Source organism: Mycteria americana, chromosome Z, assembly GCF_035582795.1.
Source record: "Mycteria americana isolate JAX WOST 10 ecotype Jacksonville Zoo and Gardens chromosome Z, USCA_MyAme_1.0, whole genome shotgun sequence".
NCBI lineage: Eukaryota > Metazoa > Chordata > Aves > Ciconiiformes > Ciconiidae > Mycteria > Mycteria americana.
The window spans coordinates 69,199,105-69,216,111 of NC_134396.1; the positions used below are offsets into that span (position 1 = coordinate 69,199,105).

Sequence of the window (17,007 nt, forward strand, 5' to 3'; positions counted from 1 at the left end):
GACCAACGGAGGCTGTGGTCCCCGGATGAAACTGCGAACAAAGTTTCATGACGCAGCTTGAGTTGACTAAGAGCTGTTGAAACCAGAGGGCCCTGCTCTCCGCTTCTGCTTGTCCTTACAGCACGCACTGGCTGCAGCACTTGATGGAGTTTGTGCTGCTCTTACCCAACTCACCCAACCAGCAGAGAAATAACATAGCAAAATATGCAGCTCATCTTCTCCCACAATAACGAGATAACTGAACTCTGTGCAGGGCCCAGTGGGTGCCAGTGCTTGTGAAGCAAGGGAAAGAGATAGGAGTGGAACAGATGGGAGGTGGAGGACCCTCCCCTTTAAGCAACAGTAAGCTGTTACATACACTCAGACACAGCATTTGACATCATCCTTTGATTTGTATATTGATTTGTCACATATGAGATAGTATTAAAAGGATATTCTCAGCTACAGTAATAAAACAAAGCTGAACAACACTTTTCATGTAATAAACATTTACATTTAAGAAATCTGTGTATATATGCACACTGTTATTAAAAACAGACCTTCAAGTTATGAAATTAACTTTTAGTTACCCAGTAATCTGAGATAACTGGAAAAATCAGCAAAAAAGCACTGATTTTAATTGTCAGTTTTATTGTAGAGTTTTCAGTTCAACGGCGCACACGTTGATAAGAATAATAAAGTGAAGCCCACCATATTTATTTTTTTTTGCTGAAGCTAGTATAAAAAAAATTAAATAAACCATTCCAATACATTATATTTAAAAACTAAATGTTTGATAAAACCTTACATTTTCTAAGACAAAAATAATTTAAATCCTTCATTATATAGCAGAAACTGAATAAAATAGCTAAGCAACTAAGCACAAAACAATACTTACATCAAGTACAAGTGAAGTATAGCTCATGGCTAGCCATTAAAAAAAAAAAAAAAAAAAGGAAAAACAATCCACACAGAATTTCCAAAACCTGGAATATGCCAGGAAATGAAAAAACTCTTAGCGTGTTTTGAAGAATTCAGTAATACTACTCAAGAAAGAACATTTTAGGAACGCACACAGTTTCTTGCCATTTTACAAACAGGCAGCCTACCTTGACAATGGGTTCTTCCATTGCCTACAAATCCATAGTTACAGATGCAGACACTTTTTCCTTCAATCTGATGACATGTAGCATGAATGTGGCAAGTTGCACAGACATCTGGAACTGATCTGTTCACAATTGCTTTAAGAACAAAAAGACGCAATTATTATTTTTTTTTTTTAAAAGGACCATAAAGGTGGTCTGGTATGGGTAACTGGCACAGAATTTAAAGTGGAGATAAAATCCAGATTAAAACACATAGAATAAAAGCCCATCTCCTCCCACTTCATTTTCAAACTTGCAGGAAAAGCACAGCCATAGTATTCAGAGACCAAAGATAAAAAAATAAGCAGAAAGGATTAAACAAAATAACTACACTGAACAGTTTTCTCCATCCATCTATTCTTTAACAAACAAAACAGCTTTTCAGCAGTTAGCAAGGCTTACAAGACATATAATAAATAGCTCTATCCAATATTACTAATCTTCCCCCCATATGCATTTTCTTTCCCTTTTGTCTTTCCATTTATTCTATTACTTTGTTTCTATTACTTACACATAGGTATTTGGGCTATTTATCAATCTATTTGTATCTTGTATCATCAACATTTATATGGTATAAATGCTATTCATAAAAACAATGTTGAGACTGCTGCCAGCAGGAAAATTACTTTTAGTAAAGTCATTTTAGAAATGCATTTATATCAGAAGTAGTTTAGCAGCGTATGACACACAACCTAATTTACTATCATTTGATAGGCCTATTAATAGGCATGAAAGTAGAATAAAAGATGAACTTATTCCCTTATTTATATTCATACTTTTAGTGCATTATGTGCATTTCTCTCCATTTTTTGTAAGCTCTTTTTGTTATCTTCACACATGCACTGGCTTTCCAAATGATAAACCTCAGAATGGACTGCTTGAATGCAGACAAAGCACGTATATGCTTACACCCTTTTACATTTTTAAAGAAATAACTAATACCACACAAGCTGATGTTGCCTCATGATGCTGGACATAGCAGTACAGAATTTTTTACTCTTCTAAGACAGCTAAGATTGATAAGGATGGTGTGGTTCTTACAGAATACAAATCTCACTGCGTATATAGCAGCTCTGACAAAATTCTGCATGCCTTTACATGGTGTCTAAATACGTAGCTGTAACGGTAAGGAGAAGGCAGCTGCACACTCCAGCCAGCTTTTTTTACACAGCAAATTTATCAGTGTGATAAAACTGCCCTTCCACAGGCACAGTGTTTCAGTTTTACTCACAGCGCATTTCTGAGTGCCTTAAGACTCGTGGAAAGCATCATAGATTCCTACTCCTAATTCTCAATGCTTTTATAAACTTTTTTGTGTGTGTTCCTAGTAAGAACAGAAAACAAAAACTGTCAGCATGCAATGGCAGCCCATGTAAATCAGAAAATTAAATTTAAAAACAGCCACAGTAAGAACTTTCTCATGATGCCTCAACCTTCTGATAAGATATGGGAGCCTCCTCCTCAGATTGCCGCTCTGGGAGATAAAAAACGGTTTCCCCCACCCCTTACGACTACAGTTGAAACTTCACGCCGTATTTCTCCTTAGTAACATACAGTTTTTCACGCCGGCACTGAAGTCACCTCATGGTTTCAGTCCTACCCAGACGCTCCCTCAGGCGCGGCTCCCGCCCGGGCCAGGCCCTCTCGCCTGGCCGGCGCACGAGGCCGCTGCCACCACAGCCCTCACCGGGCCCGAGGAGACGCCCCAGCCGGTGTGAAACACGGCGCCCCGTGGGCTGCCGCCGCCCCGCGCCCACCGAGCCCTGCGTCCGCCACCACCGCCGGGCCCCCGACGTCCCGCTGCGGCGGGCACCCACCCCCAGGCCACAACGTTCCCGCCGCGGTCCCCTCCTCCCGCGGCCTCCGGCCCCTTCGCGCCTTCCCCGCCTCGGCCGAAGGGCGCCGCCCTCACGGCCCGAGGCCCCGCCGCGGCCCAGAGCGAGCGGAGCGAGGCCGGGCCGGGGGGCTCGGGGAGGGGCCGCACTTACCCCGCCGCCGCCCCGCGCACTGCAGCAGCGCCAGCAGCAGCAGCAGGAGCGGCCCCAGGGCCCGGCCGCCCCCCGGGCTCATGTCCCCGCCGCCGCCTCCGCGCCCCTGGGTGCTGCGCGGCCCCGGTGCCTCCGCATCCTCCCCGCGGGGTGGAGGGCGGGAGGGCAGCCCGAGGGGAGGGCGAAAGGCCGCGGCCCCCGGGCTGAGGGCGTCGCGCTGCCCCTAGCGCCTGCCTCCCGGCGGGGCGGGGGCACCCGCGGGCGGCCCTTATCGCCGCCGCCGCGGCCTCGGGGCCCCCCCGGCTTTCCCCTCAGCGAGGCCCCTTTCCTCCCTCGGCCGAAGAGCCCTTGCCCGCAAACCCTCTCTTTTCTTCCTTTTTTTTTGTTCTCTTCCCTGGCACAACCCCTTTCCTTCCCCAGGACACTGCCTCTGCCCAGGCCAGGCGAGTGGCAGAGCTGATAAGGGCTCTCGCTGCCTGTAGCAGCCGGCCCTCACCCCGGGCGTGGGGAGAGAAATGGAGGGAAGGGTTATTTGCAATTCCTGGGCAAGGCGACTGGAAAGTTCCACCTATTTGTACATGGCAGCGGTGCTGCTCCCTGCCCGCCTGCGGTGGGGTCCTCTTGCCCCGGCAGCAAACGGGGCCGAGCAGCACGCCCTGGTTGACGTTGGTGGGACTGAGCGGCACCGCCTGGTTGATGTTGTTGAGGAAAGGTGGCCACCGGCAGGTCCTCGGCCCGCTGGGGCCATGCCACAGCCCCACGTCTGGAAGGGGCCCGTGTGCCCCTGTGCGCAAGAGGGAGCTGCTTGACGGCTCTGCTGGACCCGTCTGCAAGCATGCCTGAAGTTGGCACATCAGTTCTACAAACGTATGAAAATTGTGTAACTGTACACCACCAGCCCTTGGTACTTGAAATTAAGTAACGCTTTCTCATTGTAGGCCTTCGCCGCAGTACAGGTGAATCCCAAAACTTTGGTTTTAATCAGTACCAGCAGTGCTGCTTGAAGAGTTTTCTGCTGCAGAAGAATGGTAATCTTCCTGCAGCTCGTGGTCCTCATTCAGGTCTGCGAGCCTGAATTTTAGACAGCTGCATACACTCTACAAATTTATCTACAAATGTAGTTGCCCACTTACCACAACTACAATAGAGGAGTGCCGAGGAGATGTGTTAGGGAAGCCTAACACAGAGGCAGATTTAGGTATCTTTGGTGTGCTCGAATGAGCTTCCTGAAGAGGTTTTGCTTATGTGCTATGTTGGCTTTACATCAATGCCCTTTACTGCTGACACAGTCTAGTCCTCCATTATGACTGCATTTAAGTAACATAATCTGATGTTTTACGGCTGTGTCTGCTGTGTCGTAAGGACACAGACCAAACAATCTGTGTCTGATTTCAATGGAAACAGAACCCAGTTTCATAAAACTATCAATCAGCTTTATCGATTTACTTTTATTTATGTAAGTTGGTCTGTTCCAGTGTTTTTTAATTACCATTCTGCCTACTTCAGCATGTATACATTTTTAATCAGCTTTGGCTACCCTTATTCATCTTGACCAAGTCCCAAAGTGACTTGATTCTCCAGCAGTGGCCAGTTACATCACAAGTGACCCTACTTTTAGAATAACGTGCTACAGGTGCCAGTACTGCATATTTCTATCTTAAAGTACTGAAATTGGAAGCGTGCATTCTCAATGGTGGTAAGTAGTTTATCACTATAAAAAATGACTTAGAGAGGAATTGTTCTGCACAACATACTAAAAATTGTTTGGAAATGATATTTTTTCTCTCCCTTAGCAGCCCACCAAGTTGCAGACCCACTAATCACTGCCATTTCTACTGTTGTTTTCATAAAAAGTAGTGGGAGCAACTCTTCATGATTACAAACACCTCACACAGCAAACAGGAAAATATTTTTGGCAGCAAGCCTGAAGAAATAGGAGTATATCATTATACTTATAAAGAGAACAAGTTTAAAAATGTAATATAAACATTCTTTAAACAAAGTAACAAGTAAGTGTATCTGTTGAAGAAAATACAGGACCTACACTGGAACAAACCTCCTTGTTTGTCCAGTCTAGTATGTCTTAAACAGCCAATTGATTGCTGTTTAAGACATACTTCAGTACCGAATAATTAAACTACACACAAAGGCTACTTTGAATTATATATGCGTTGTTTGCATGTCTAAATTCAAAGCACAGTCACAGGAAATAAGTGTCAAAAGGATGTTGAGAGGTCATCTATTCTGTTTTTCTGCTCTATGACAAGATCAACTCTACAGAAATGATTCCTGACATACTTGTCTAACCTGCTCTTTATAGTGTCAGTGATGTAGAATTCACAGCGTTCCCAAGCAATCTGGTCCAGTACTTCACTCTCTTTGTAATCTGAAAATGGTAATCTAAGGTTCAACTTAACTTTTAGTTAAATTAATTCTTTGTTCGGCTCACAACAGACTCCCAACAGCCTTCATGGTCTGGACCCAGGTTTGAATCAGCCACTAGAACGAGTCATAGATCACTTCTGCTCTGAGGTCACCTGCCCAAGTCTTGAGCTAATTTATTTAGAAAGACAATTAAAGATTCAGGAGGGTAAGACAGATCAGTGTCCCAAAATGCTGATCCTTACAGCTTAGGCAAATTTAGCTTATTTCATACAAAAATCTGTCTAATGAAAATATAGGATAATATCCACATAGATTTTCTGTTCTGGATAGGGTAAGGTTTTTAATCTTTTCACTGTCAAAATTAAAGGACCTAGTTTGTAATTACTATGTTTCCTTTGTCCCTAATAGCATTAAATCTCACTACCCAGAAGGCATCTGTACCAGTATTTGCTTCCATTGCTCTTCTTTCTGATAAGAAAACGGTTGTGATGGTGAAAGTAATTGAATTCATCCAGAAGCACTTGGAAGTTTCCTGTGCAGTTTTTCCTTGCAGCTGTCTAAATGGAGATAATTGAAAATCAGAAAGGCAAGCAGGATTCAACATCTCCACAGCCGTCTGTATTTGTTCTGTCTCCTTTGCAGACAGTGAATGTCACTATGTCATCTAAATCACATTCTTTTTGTAGGGATGTTTGGCATGGATTACACTACTTATTCTGACACATAAAGAAAAAATATTTGATACTAATGGCTCTTTCAGCAAACAGATTTTTAAAAACACAGCAAACATCATCGGCCAGACTGAATAAATGTAATTCATCCTTGTTAACAGATCACTCAGCTATTCATAATACAGTTGCATTCTCGAACAGCTTGCTATAAAGCACTTCTTTCCAGCTGGCAATGAAAAGAGTAACTGTAACTTGATGGAAGGTTCCTTCCATCTGAATTCTGCCTCTTTTGCCTGTTTAAAATGAATCAGATTAATAACTGGTTTCTGGTTATCCACTTAATTTCCAGAATAAGCAACAGCAATTGTTGAAGCAGAAATAACTGAAAAATTGGCTGACCCTCTTCAGCTTCTAATGAAAATGCTTCAGTAAATATTGCGCAGAAGAAAAGCATTCTCTTGTAATGAATTTTGCTGCGAAGGACATATTACCACTCAAGATGTTTGCAGCATTTCTGTCTCTACCCTCAGGTGCCCCTATGCCACTGTCTCAACTCCTGACAAATGAAGTCAAGATGAAAAAAAGAAATGGGATTTCTGCAAAAGAATTAGAGGGAGAGATACCTGAATTTGAAACTTAAATATTGAATGTTTCTATACAATTTCCCTGGAGGATAGGTCTTGGATGAAACAGACGTCAGAGCACGCCATATATGTCTCAGAGCAAGAGCATGGTAGGTGATAAAGCCTGCTGACAGTTGCTGCTAATCAGAAAAGCAGCTCTACAGAGCAAAAGGGCTGCTATCTGTGGGTTTTAGCATAGGAGTAGGAGCCCAAACTGAGCTTTGCCACAAAGTCACTGTGACCTTTGATAAGATAAACCCTTTCTGCCTCTCTTGGCTTCTCCCTCCCACTTAGTTGCAAAACTGGGATAATACTCCCACATAGGTGTGTTGAGGCTTAATACCATAAAAGCGGGTCTGAGATGATGCAGTGTAAAACGTCTCTGATAGAAGCTTTGATGTCACTACAATCTGCCCCAACTTTTTTTTAAACCACAAGGACTTAGCGTCAATCAGTTTATGGGGCAGCGTCCTAATGCTGCTAGATCTTGGAATATCATGTGAGAAGGCTGACTAGTCATTGCTTCTGATTTTTCCCTGCTGTTATACACAAGCTGTGTCATTATTTTGAGGGCTATGCTGACTGAAGGCAATGGTTAAGAGGAGAGAGGCAGAGAGTCACAAAGGAGAAGTAAGGGAGAAAAAAAAGAGTAACAGCACCCCCTTCGTATATTATATATAAAAAAAAAAAGCAGTGTTGTGATTTTCTTAACTCCAGATAGATGAGCAGACATCGTTTCCTTTCTGATCCTAGAATACCTGCTAAAATCAGAAGAGAAAGGACTGGGCAACGAGCTTAGTGCTTCATTCTCTGCCAGGCTCCCCTGAGCTCATCCACAGGAGTGCTGGCCTTACTATCGCAGCTGCACAAAACTTTTTAACAACTAATAGCTAAGGCAACAATTAATGATAATTTCTTTGATAGGTACAGGAAGAAAACCAAATCCCACTGACTGTATTACCCTTCTCTCACCACTACCTTAATTTTGGGGCAAGATCAGTCTAGAAGTGCTATAATCATTAGATGGGAAATTCGGCAACTTGTTAAACTATATTATCTATGAAAATAAAAAATTCCATACACACGTCTTATGAGAAGAGAAAACCAAATATTGACTTGAGACTATAAACCAAACAGTCCTCCTCAAGCTGTTCAGGCAGCTGGGGATTCTTTTCCCATGGCTTTTTCCCTACGGACCAACTGTATTTTGTCACCTGGAAATCTCATATTTGCATCAACACTTTGTAGTGGGAAAGAAGAGGGGAGGAATCTAATAACCAAAACTTTCATAGTAAATACCTTGACCTTCACTCCCTGAGTTGTTTTGTAAGCAACTCACCTGTCACATGCTGTTTATCCTGTTTAAAGAAACTGTTACCTCAATTAGAAAGCACCTCATGTTACTGTATTTTTAGAGTCTGGGAACACAAAGCCAGCAGGATGAGCTGGATTTCAGATTCATAACATTATGCATTCATTTTTGGCATACAGAGAGAGTGCTTTTGTTTGGTTGCAAAAACAGCACAGCTCTGCTCTTTGGTCTTTCAAAATTCAATTAGGTATAACTGTATTATTTCTACATTTACTGGCAATCAGAAGAGAAAGAGACCTTGGGTGATGACATTCGTATGTTGTCATAAATCGTAGTAAAGACATAAGACTGACATTTTTAGAGAAATAAAAGGTCACCTAGTCTTTTTTTTCTTATATTAATTGCAAAGCTGACAGCCCTGTTTATCTTCAAATAGTTTACAATATTCCCACAAGACTCTTCAAGACTATCAGTAATACTGCTATCCAGAAATTGATTGGTAATAAGACACTACTTGCCACAGTAATTTAAGGTTGAATTCTGCCTAGTACTGAACATCTGTTCTTGCACCACAAAAATGCAGTAGCTAAATGACAAAATCATTGAGTGTTACTGGGATTTTGCCTACTACCTGCTTCTTCCCACCAGGAACAGGGTATGTGTTAGTCAATAGGACCTAAATAAAAATTAGGAATCAGAGATATGCTTAAAGATGATGGAAACTTCTCTAGAAAAGCAAAAGAAAGTATTTTGGGGATAGGTGTTCACATTCTAAAGGGTCCTAAAAATTTGGAGGAAAAGTCTCACACAACTAGACTCGTCAATTGTTCCATTTTATGTGGACCCAAAATTAGGGAGATTACTGTACGTCTCTGATAAAGGGTTTGTGCGTGAAAATGCATTTTTGGATGTACTGGCTTTGGGACACTACTTGTCAAACCATAAAAACACAAGTATTTGATACAAATACTTGTTGGCTTTTAGAGAGATTTTTTTAAAGCACTGTCTAGGATTAAAATATTTCCAAATATTAAAAAATTTCCAAATTAAGATATTTCCAAAATGAACCTGTTCTTTAAATTTAATCATCCCTGCTTTAATCTGAAAATTTAGGCAGAGAAGTGTCACTGTAGATGGCACAATAGCTAGGAAACAGGGAAAATGTATTTGAACCTTAGCTATTCCTTAATTGTGATCAGTGTTATGGTGAAATGTTTGAAAAAACAAAGCATTGCTGGCAGAAAAACACTCAGAGACATCTGTGTATTAGAAGTGTAGAAACATCTATAGGTTTTACTAACTTATCTGGTGCCTAAGGAAAAATAGCTACATCTTGGAAATCATGAAATTCAGAAATAACCTGCTCTGCCTTTATAGTTCTTTTTTTTCCTCTTTGTATAGAAAAAGCACCCCTTAACAACAACCTAGGCTTTTCATTGTCAGTTATCATGAAATTAAAATATAGTGCATATTAACTCTGCTTTTCTAACGGTTTCTGAATTACAGATTTGTCCAGCATAGCCTTTCTTAAACAGCAACTTTTCCAAACCTTGGCAATCCAGATTTCTGAGCATATTTTTTACTCAAACCAACAACAAAAAAATTTTTACTCAAAACAGCTCAACTTTCACTTCTGCTTAGTGATCCTTCTACACTTATGATTCTAAAGTGCACTTATGCGCTATGCATAAAGTGAACACTTGGACCTATACTAAATATTTAAGACCCAGAATCAAAATTTTGGGTATGTTTTAAATTTGTTGTAGCTTATTTCCTGAGGAATGCATGGCTAACTTGCATTCTAGAATATTGCCCCAAAATTAACCCGGACAAGGCAGTCAATAAGTATCTGATGCATCAGTAACTACTTTTCCTAGACTACTTTAATGAGCTTGTAATTAAAATAAACTTTAGAGTTGCAGAAGAGGCATTGCAATTGTTTTTAATAATGTGAAATATTCCTCTCAAAACTCCTGTGATAGTATTACAAAGAGGGAAACTGAGACAAATGAAACTTGTCTAAATCCACAAAATACCCATGGATTAATCTGAGTAAGAAATCCAAGTTTGTCTTACAATGCAGTCAGTCGTAACCTTTAAATCTGTAGGCAAAAAAAAGTCCATACAAAAATATAATCTTTACCTAGAAAAATGTATAGAAAACCAACAAACAGATAAAAACCCTCTCTCTCTCACCACAACAAACCTTGATGTGGGTAACATATGGCTACTATGCATCTCTAATGAGTAGTTAATGAGCTACTCCCACACTTAATCCTCTTTCTGCCTTCTTGGAGAACTTTCTATCTACCAGAAGAACTTGAGATTCAAGTAATATAAGTTTGTGGGAACTAACCGATGACTGCCTATTTAGTCTAGTATTTTATTTAGTCTAGTATTTATATACTAGGCTGAGTATTTTTTTCTTGCTATGTACTACATCAACTCACTGTCTAATTACAACTACAGAATTTTTTATTTCATACCCATTTGAAGTACAACTATTTCATCTGTGACATTATATAGCTACATAAATCAAATATCCCAATTTATAACTGTCTTAATAATATAACACTGTGCATTAACATAGCATTAAGATCCAGGTAAGTGATTTTACACTTCCTTCCAGTCTTTAAAACACCAGGGGATGTTTTAAAGTTAGGCTGAAGGTACAGTCCCGTCATTGGGAGAGTAAGTGAGAAACTACATGTATTTAAGTTCAGCAGCGTAGTTGTTTAGATTGGACCTAGACTTTGAAAGGGAAAAGATCAAGATTAGTCAGCAGGATTTCTCAACTTGCATTCAGCATCTTAATCAAGCCCATTGTTTCTATGCAATTGATCTGCAAAATTATCAGCAATTTTCCTATTGGATTACATGAGACAGTAAGTGACTGAGATATCCCAGGCAAGACAGGATGTTGTTGCTAACATCTTATGGTTGTATCAGACCCTTCAGAAGTAATTTCTTCCTTATCTATTTTCCTGCTGATGAGTGGCAATAATGACTGTGAAAATATTTTTCAGGGGCCTTGATTAAAATCTGATGCATCAAAACAAAAACTAAGTGACAAGTGTAATCTTCCCACAATATAAAGCTGGCAGAATCTAAGCCTCACAGAATAAGCAGCTTGTATAACAGCTAAAGATACACACTAATTGAACACCTTCCTCAAAGAAAAACAGTTTACACAAGCAGCAGTCGTAGTCCTGCACTACATGCTGAATAAAGGGCTCCATAAAGAGTTCCAGGAAGTTCTTTGGGAATCTTACAAGCATATGTAGCATGCCCTGAAGGTGAAATTAGCCCAGGCCACCTTGTGACAGGCAGGCTGTAACCAACAGTGCCAACCCAGAGCAGAAAGAGAGAAAAAGACATTTATGCCATAAGAAGTCTTAGCATCAAGAAGCATGGTGTTGTGTATTAACTTTTATATCCCTGTGGTTGAATTAACATTAAAAGATCTTATCTTGGGAGATGCTTAAACTCAAGAAATCGAATAGCATAATGCATTGTTGTTTACTGTTGAAATGGAAGGCACTCAACAATTGGGATAGGTCTCCTATCAAAATCTTCAACCAGTTCAGTGTCTGATAGACCAATGAAGGCTCTGAGAAAGAGGGTAAGCTTGTTGAAACACGTACAGGAACAGTGAGAACCCTTTATGCTATTGACAAGGTAATTAAAGCCTCAGCAAGAGAGAATTTGAAGCTATCCAGTCACACAAGAACACATACACAAAAAGAAAAAGAGTATGTAACACAACCAAACTTCATGTATGAAGGAAGATGTAGAAACAACTTTCAGGTAATAGATGTGATAAAGAGAGTACTTATGTAGCAAACCCTTTTCAGAAAATTACTGTGCTCTTAAATAGAAAAACTACTTCCACAGCTTTGTAAAATGAGGAACCTTAGTTACACAATTCACAAGATATTTCCAAATCTGTTGAGGAGATGAGTCAAATTCTGCATATACAGGAATGACATTTTGCTGAACGCACTGTATTGCTGCTATGAAATCTCATACTCCTTTTGGGCAATTTGACCATGGGAGAGAATTGGCAATAAGGGGAGGGAAGGAAAGAGCAGGTTAGAAATGCTGAAAATCAGCCAGTGACATTGCCATGTTCTTTGGTAAGAACTGAACCTGACAATTTCAATTTTTTGTCAATTCTTAACTGAAAGTTTTTAATTAGAAAAGAACCCACAACCCTCCCTCCAAGCATCCGCCCACATTGCAGTGACTAAGATGGTTTATGGAGCTACAGACAGTTCTTCCCAGATCATCAACAGAATTCATAGTACTGAACAGAAGAGTTATCCCGATTTCTTTAGCTTTTGAGGTAGCCTTAAGTGTAATTTTTTGTGTTAAGACCATATATTTTTAAAAAGCTTCATTTTTATTTTTACAGGCAGTGATACTTACTCACTGAACAGTGTTTGCAAATACATTCTCTAGGTGTGTGCTAGGTACCACCATAGCAGGGTAGAAACAGAAACCGTAACCAACCACAGAGCTGCAAGCCTGCAGCATTATGCAATATCCTTCAGTCAGTCCTCTTTTAAAAAGTTTCCAAGCATGGAATAATGTGGCTTTTCAGACTGAGATGGGCTCTGGAGGGATCCCCCACACACACAAAACCCTCAATAAAAACTGTTATAGACCCTTCATCATACAAGCAATATGCACACACAAGAGAACCTGTTAAACCATAGCTGGAAAAACATTTTACACAGTACATTTAATGAAGGTATGCCTTTGCTTTTCAAACAAATAATTTTTAATGTTTGCATTAAAAGCTAAGATGCTCTCAGATAGATGCTGATTAGCTGTACTTGAAGCAGATTGGAAATAAAAAACAGGACCTAAAAGCTTTACCCTGATAAACTGACTTAGAGTAAGCAACAAATACTAAGGAGTGGGAATGATCACTAACTTTAGTCTCAAGTATTACTCTCCTTATAAGAGCTCTTTTGGAGTCAGGCAACTCATGTTGCTTCCCTACACTACCCTAAAGAAGTTTGTCCTCATTGTCAATGGACAATTTCTCTCTTTTTTTTGCAGCATCTGAGCCGAGTTTATGGTCGACAGCAAAGGCATTGGTCTGGAAATGGTCTCTGGGAGGATTCACTTCTCTGAGGTCTCTTTTCCCCTCTGCCTCTACCTCCCATGCTTCCTGTCACCTACGTGTTCTACCACGACTTCCACTTTCATATCTTTTGTTTAGACATCCTTGTACTCACCTGCTACACTCTGAAGAAGAAGGCCAAATATCCGAGTGCACTTAAGAAAATGCAAGAGGGGATTTTTATTTTATTTTTAAAACATACATTATCTTGTTTCCAGCTCCGTAAATGGGTGAGTCCTGGGGCTGTAGAGTAATCTTTTGGGACTGATCAAACCCATATGAGATCTTATCTGTTGGCAAATTCACCAGTTACTGCCCTTTCTGTTTCAGCTTGCAAGCAACAGAACAAATTCTGGTACCAAAATTTTATATCTGTGCTATTTAAAAGTGATTTTTCATTTTCCAAGGTGGACACTCATATTAACTACTTAGGAAAAACTAATTACTTGTGATTATATTACAGGGGTACCATGACAGCAGACAAGAATTTGAAATGGGATTTATTTTTTTTATATATCTTTTTTATATATCCTTTTTATATATAAGAAGGAAGGGCAGAAGATGACAGGTAAGAATTTCACTCTCCTACCACACTTCCTCAGGCAGACTTGGCCAAAAAAATGAAGCCAGATTTTGGCCGCCAAGAGCTAGCATTTTCTCCAGAACACTCATCAAATATTTGAGTATCAAGGACAAAATCAAGAGTTACAGTTGGAGACTACATATCTAGCCTTTGGAGAATAAGCATTTTGCTGAAAGCTGCTATCCAGTCTAAACTGAATTAGATTTTTCCCCCTACAAAAGCATGTGCATTCAGAAATTGGTAATAGCATAGTTTACACTAGATTTGCTCAGTGCTCTAGTCCTAGCCTTGAGACACAGGCAGTCATTTAAGTACATGTATGACACTTCAGATTCTTCAAGGTCTGCTAGGCTTGGACTCAGTTGCAGACAATTAGATCCTTGCCAGATTGGCTGAGAATTTTAGCTCAGAAAGAGGCACTGCACTCCCCACATCACCCACATACTTGTATCTATTGCTTTAGACTGCTGCCTGTTGCCTATCAATCCTGAATTTGTGATGCAAGAATAAAAGGGTCTAAATTAGTGTTGTGTAGCACACAGAATGACAAGCAGAAGAGTATGAAAAAAAAAGCAATCAACAAGAAAGTTGAGAAACAAGAAGCTGAAAGCAGACCATCTTTTTCAGCTACTATTTACATTTTCTTAAATCTTTGTGCAAATGATACAAAGTTGAATCCTAAGGCTAGAAAAAAGTACAGTATGGTAAAAGAGAAAACAAAAGAATGCTCACTGATGAGGCCCCAAGGCTTGAAGTCTCTCATCCCTGTCTCAAAGAATGAAGCAGTCTTCAACTGCTGTATTGGCTCAGGGTTGTAGAATAGATTTCCATCCTACTGAAAACGAGAATTTCTACCCTGCTCAGGGGAAAGTTTAGGTGCTGCTGAACTTCAACTGTTGTTGATGTGCATTAGTCCTCTTAAAATACTTTTGATATAAAAAGCTTTTGCTTAGATGGCCATGTATGCTAAAGCAAAAAACCCCCAGAAAATAAGACATTATTAGCTGCACAACTATAAGACAAGAAAAAACCCAAAGGAGTACATAAGAACACAGGAAAATTCAAGAGAGTACAGCTGTAATGACATTTATTAAAAAGCATGCTACAACAACTAGAGTTAGGGAAAGAGTTAGGTATAGATACGAATTAACTGGCAAATACACTAACCTAAAAGAAATGGAATATATTGCAGCATAGACAAAATCAAATTAACCATGCACTACACAGTCAGAAAATAGGTTTCTTTAATATTACATCTTCTTTTCAGTTTTAAGTAATCTCAACAGACATGGAATCCTTTTTATGCAATGCCACAAGATGCTTTACAAGTGAAAGGTGTTGCTTATTAAAATATACAAGACAATTTTTTAAAATATAAAAACATTTTACACTTTCATTTGTTCCCCAAAACACTTTTTGCCAAGTTTAAAAAAAAACCCAAATCATGATGTTACAAATATTTACAGCATTTTCTTGTGTTAGATGATAATTTTTTATAAACTGAAAGGGAACTTTTATGAATAGATCATGTAAAATGAGCGTATGTCAGCAATTCTTAGCCATGCTTTGTGTGTCTTGAATACAATACTAAAAGCAGTCCATTAACTTTTTGCCTTATCTCACACCATTTGGTTCAGATTACGATCTCATTTTGCACTGTGTTTCATCCACCAATAGTAGTCTCAAGTAAAGGCCACTTTGCATCGGGTCTTCCCATCAGAACGGAATGTGAGAGAAAATACAGGTTTTCCACAAGATGTCTCAGTTAAACCAGAACAGTCAGTCTTTGGTCAGAGAGTGAGGTGACGTTCTGATGAGAGAATCTGCTTGGTTAGCAACCTTTGTCTTGTGCTGCTGCAGTTCTAGGATGAACTTTTGCAGGAAGTGGATAACATATTCAAAAATAATTGGAAAGTGCTTAAAATGAACTAAGTACATAGGTGGTAGCTTCCCACTCATAAATAACGCACAGTTTCCAAGAACTGAAAAACTGCTTACAGTGATGACATTAGTCTGCTAAGGTAAAAGCTTTCTTCATCTATCAAGGACCTTCAACTATGTAAGCATTTCATTTCTTTGGGACTGCTCCAGGCACAGTATGTTATTACTATTTGAAGTTGGAAATACGTGGATTATGTTTGAATTCCTGCACATTGCAGTACAAAAGAAAAAAACCGCAAGGGTAAAGGCAGAGGGATAATTATATCTGTATTGAAACAGGTGTAATTCACTTCTTGTATAGTCAGTGGACAACATTCATTTTTAACAATATAAATATACAATGTCAAGGGGGAAAAAGTATTTATTATACTTAAGACAGCAACAGATATGAAAAAACCATACATGTAAAACTACTGAAGGCACATATACTTTGGTCCAATTTTGTCCCCACCCCCCCCGCAATAAAACCCTGAAGTTAAATACCTCAGAAATTTTCCATTCTTTTTTGAAATAATTCACAATTCCAAACTGTTAGGATTTGCTTTGAAAAGAGCAGGCAAACAGTCTTGTACATAGCAAACAAATCTTCAGAGGACAGTTAGAACATAAAGTTAATTTAAAGAAAATATTCTGTGCAATCTGACCAGTGGCCTTTCAGCACAACGGTAACAACACTAAGTCTGGTAGTTCTGCTCTAGTTAACAACACACCAGGGCAAAAGGTAAAGGCAAAACAATGCTTTTTGTAAGCAGTTGACCTCTCATTTGAAAAACAGCAGTACATGCTAACAGTATACAATGACAAGTAATAGGTCCACATCCCTTATAAAAAAAGAACTCATCACTTTCCTACTGACGTGAATTGGAGGAGGGCAAGATATTTGATTACACATACCACAGTGGCAATTTTATCAACAAAGGCAAAAAGTTTTCTCGGCGTACAAACACAGGTTTGCCACCTGTAATCACAAAATGTCATATATAGGCAAATCTCCTCAGATACGTGGAATATCTTGGGCATAAAAAGGACCTCACTCTAGCAGTACACAAGAAAAGTGCAACTGACAGGACCAGCAGACAAGGCAACCAAGTCAAATTGTGAATCAAATCTTCAGAAATTTGTTCTGATGTTCAAAGACATTTGAAGAAATTCAAAGAAACAAGAGTTTTACCATAATGCAACAAATCACAGGTAATTTGAAAAGGCACTAAGCTGCTCCTGGGTTGTTAAAAAGGCCTTAGTACACTTT

The 17,007-nt window shown here is 39.7% G+C and overlaps 1 protein-coding gene across 4 annotated transcripts in view; it reads right to left on the minus strand.

The window, feature by feature from the left end:
• Positions 1 to 3,254, minus strand: part of SUSD1 (sushi domain containing 1) — a 46,167-nt gene extending 42,913 nt beyond the window's left edge. For all 4 annotated transcript variants that reach the window (XR_012773414.1, XM_075488297.1, XM_075488295.1 and 1 more), the window contains exons 1-2: positions 3,113 to 3,254; positions 1,089 to 1,220 (exon numbers count right to left, since the gene is read on the minus strand). Coding sequence is in view for 3 of the 4 variants with exons in the window: in XM_075488297.1 (XP_075344412.1) it covers positions 1,089 to 1,220; positions 3,113 to 3,194 (214 nt within the window). In the remaining variant the exon portion in view is untranslated. The remainder of the gene's footprint in view (positions 1 to 1,088; positions 1,221 to 3,112) is intronic.
• Between the last annotated feature and the right edge of the window lie 13,753 nt (positions 3,255 to 17,007).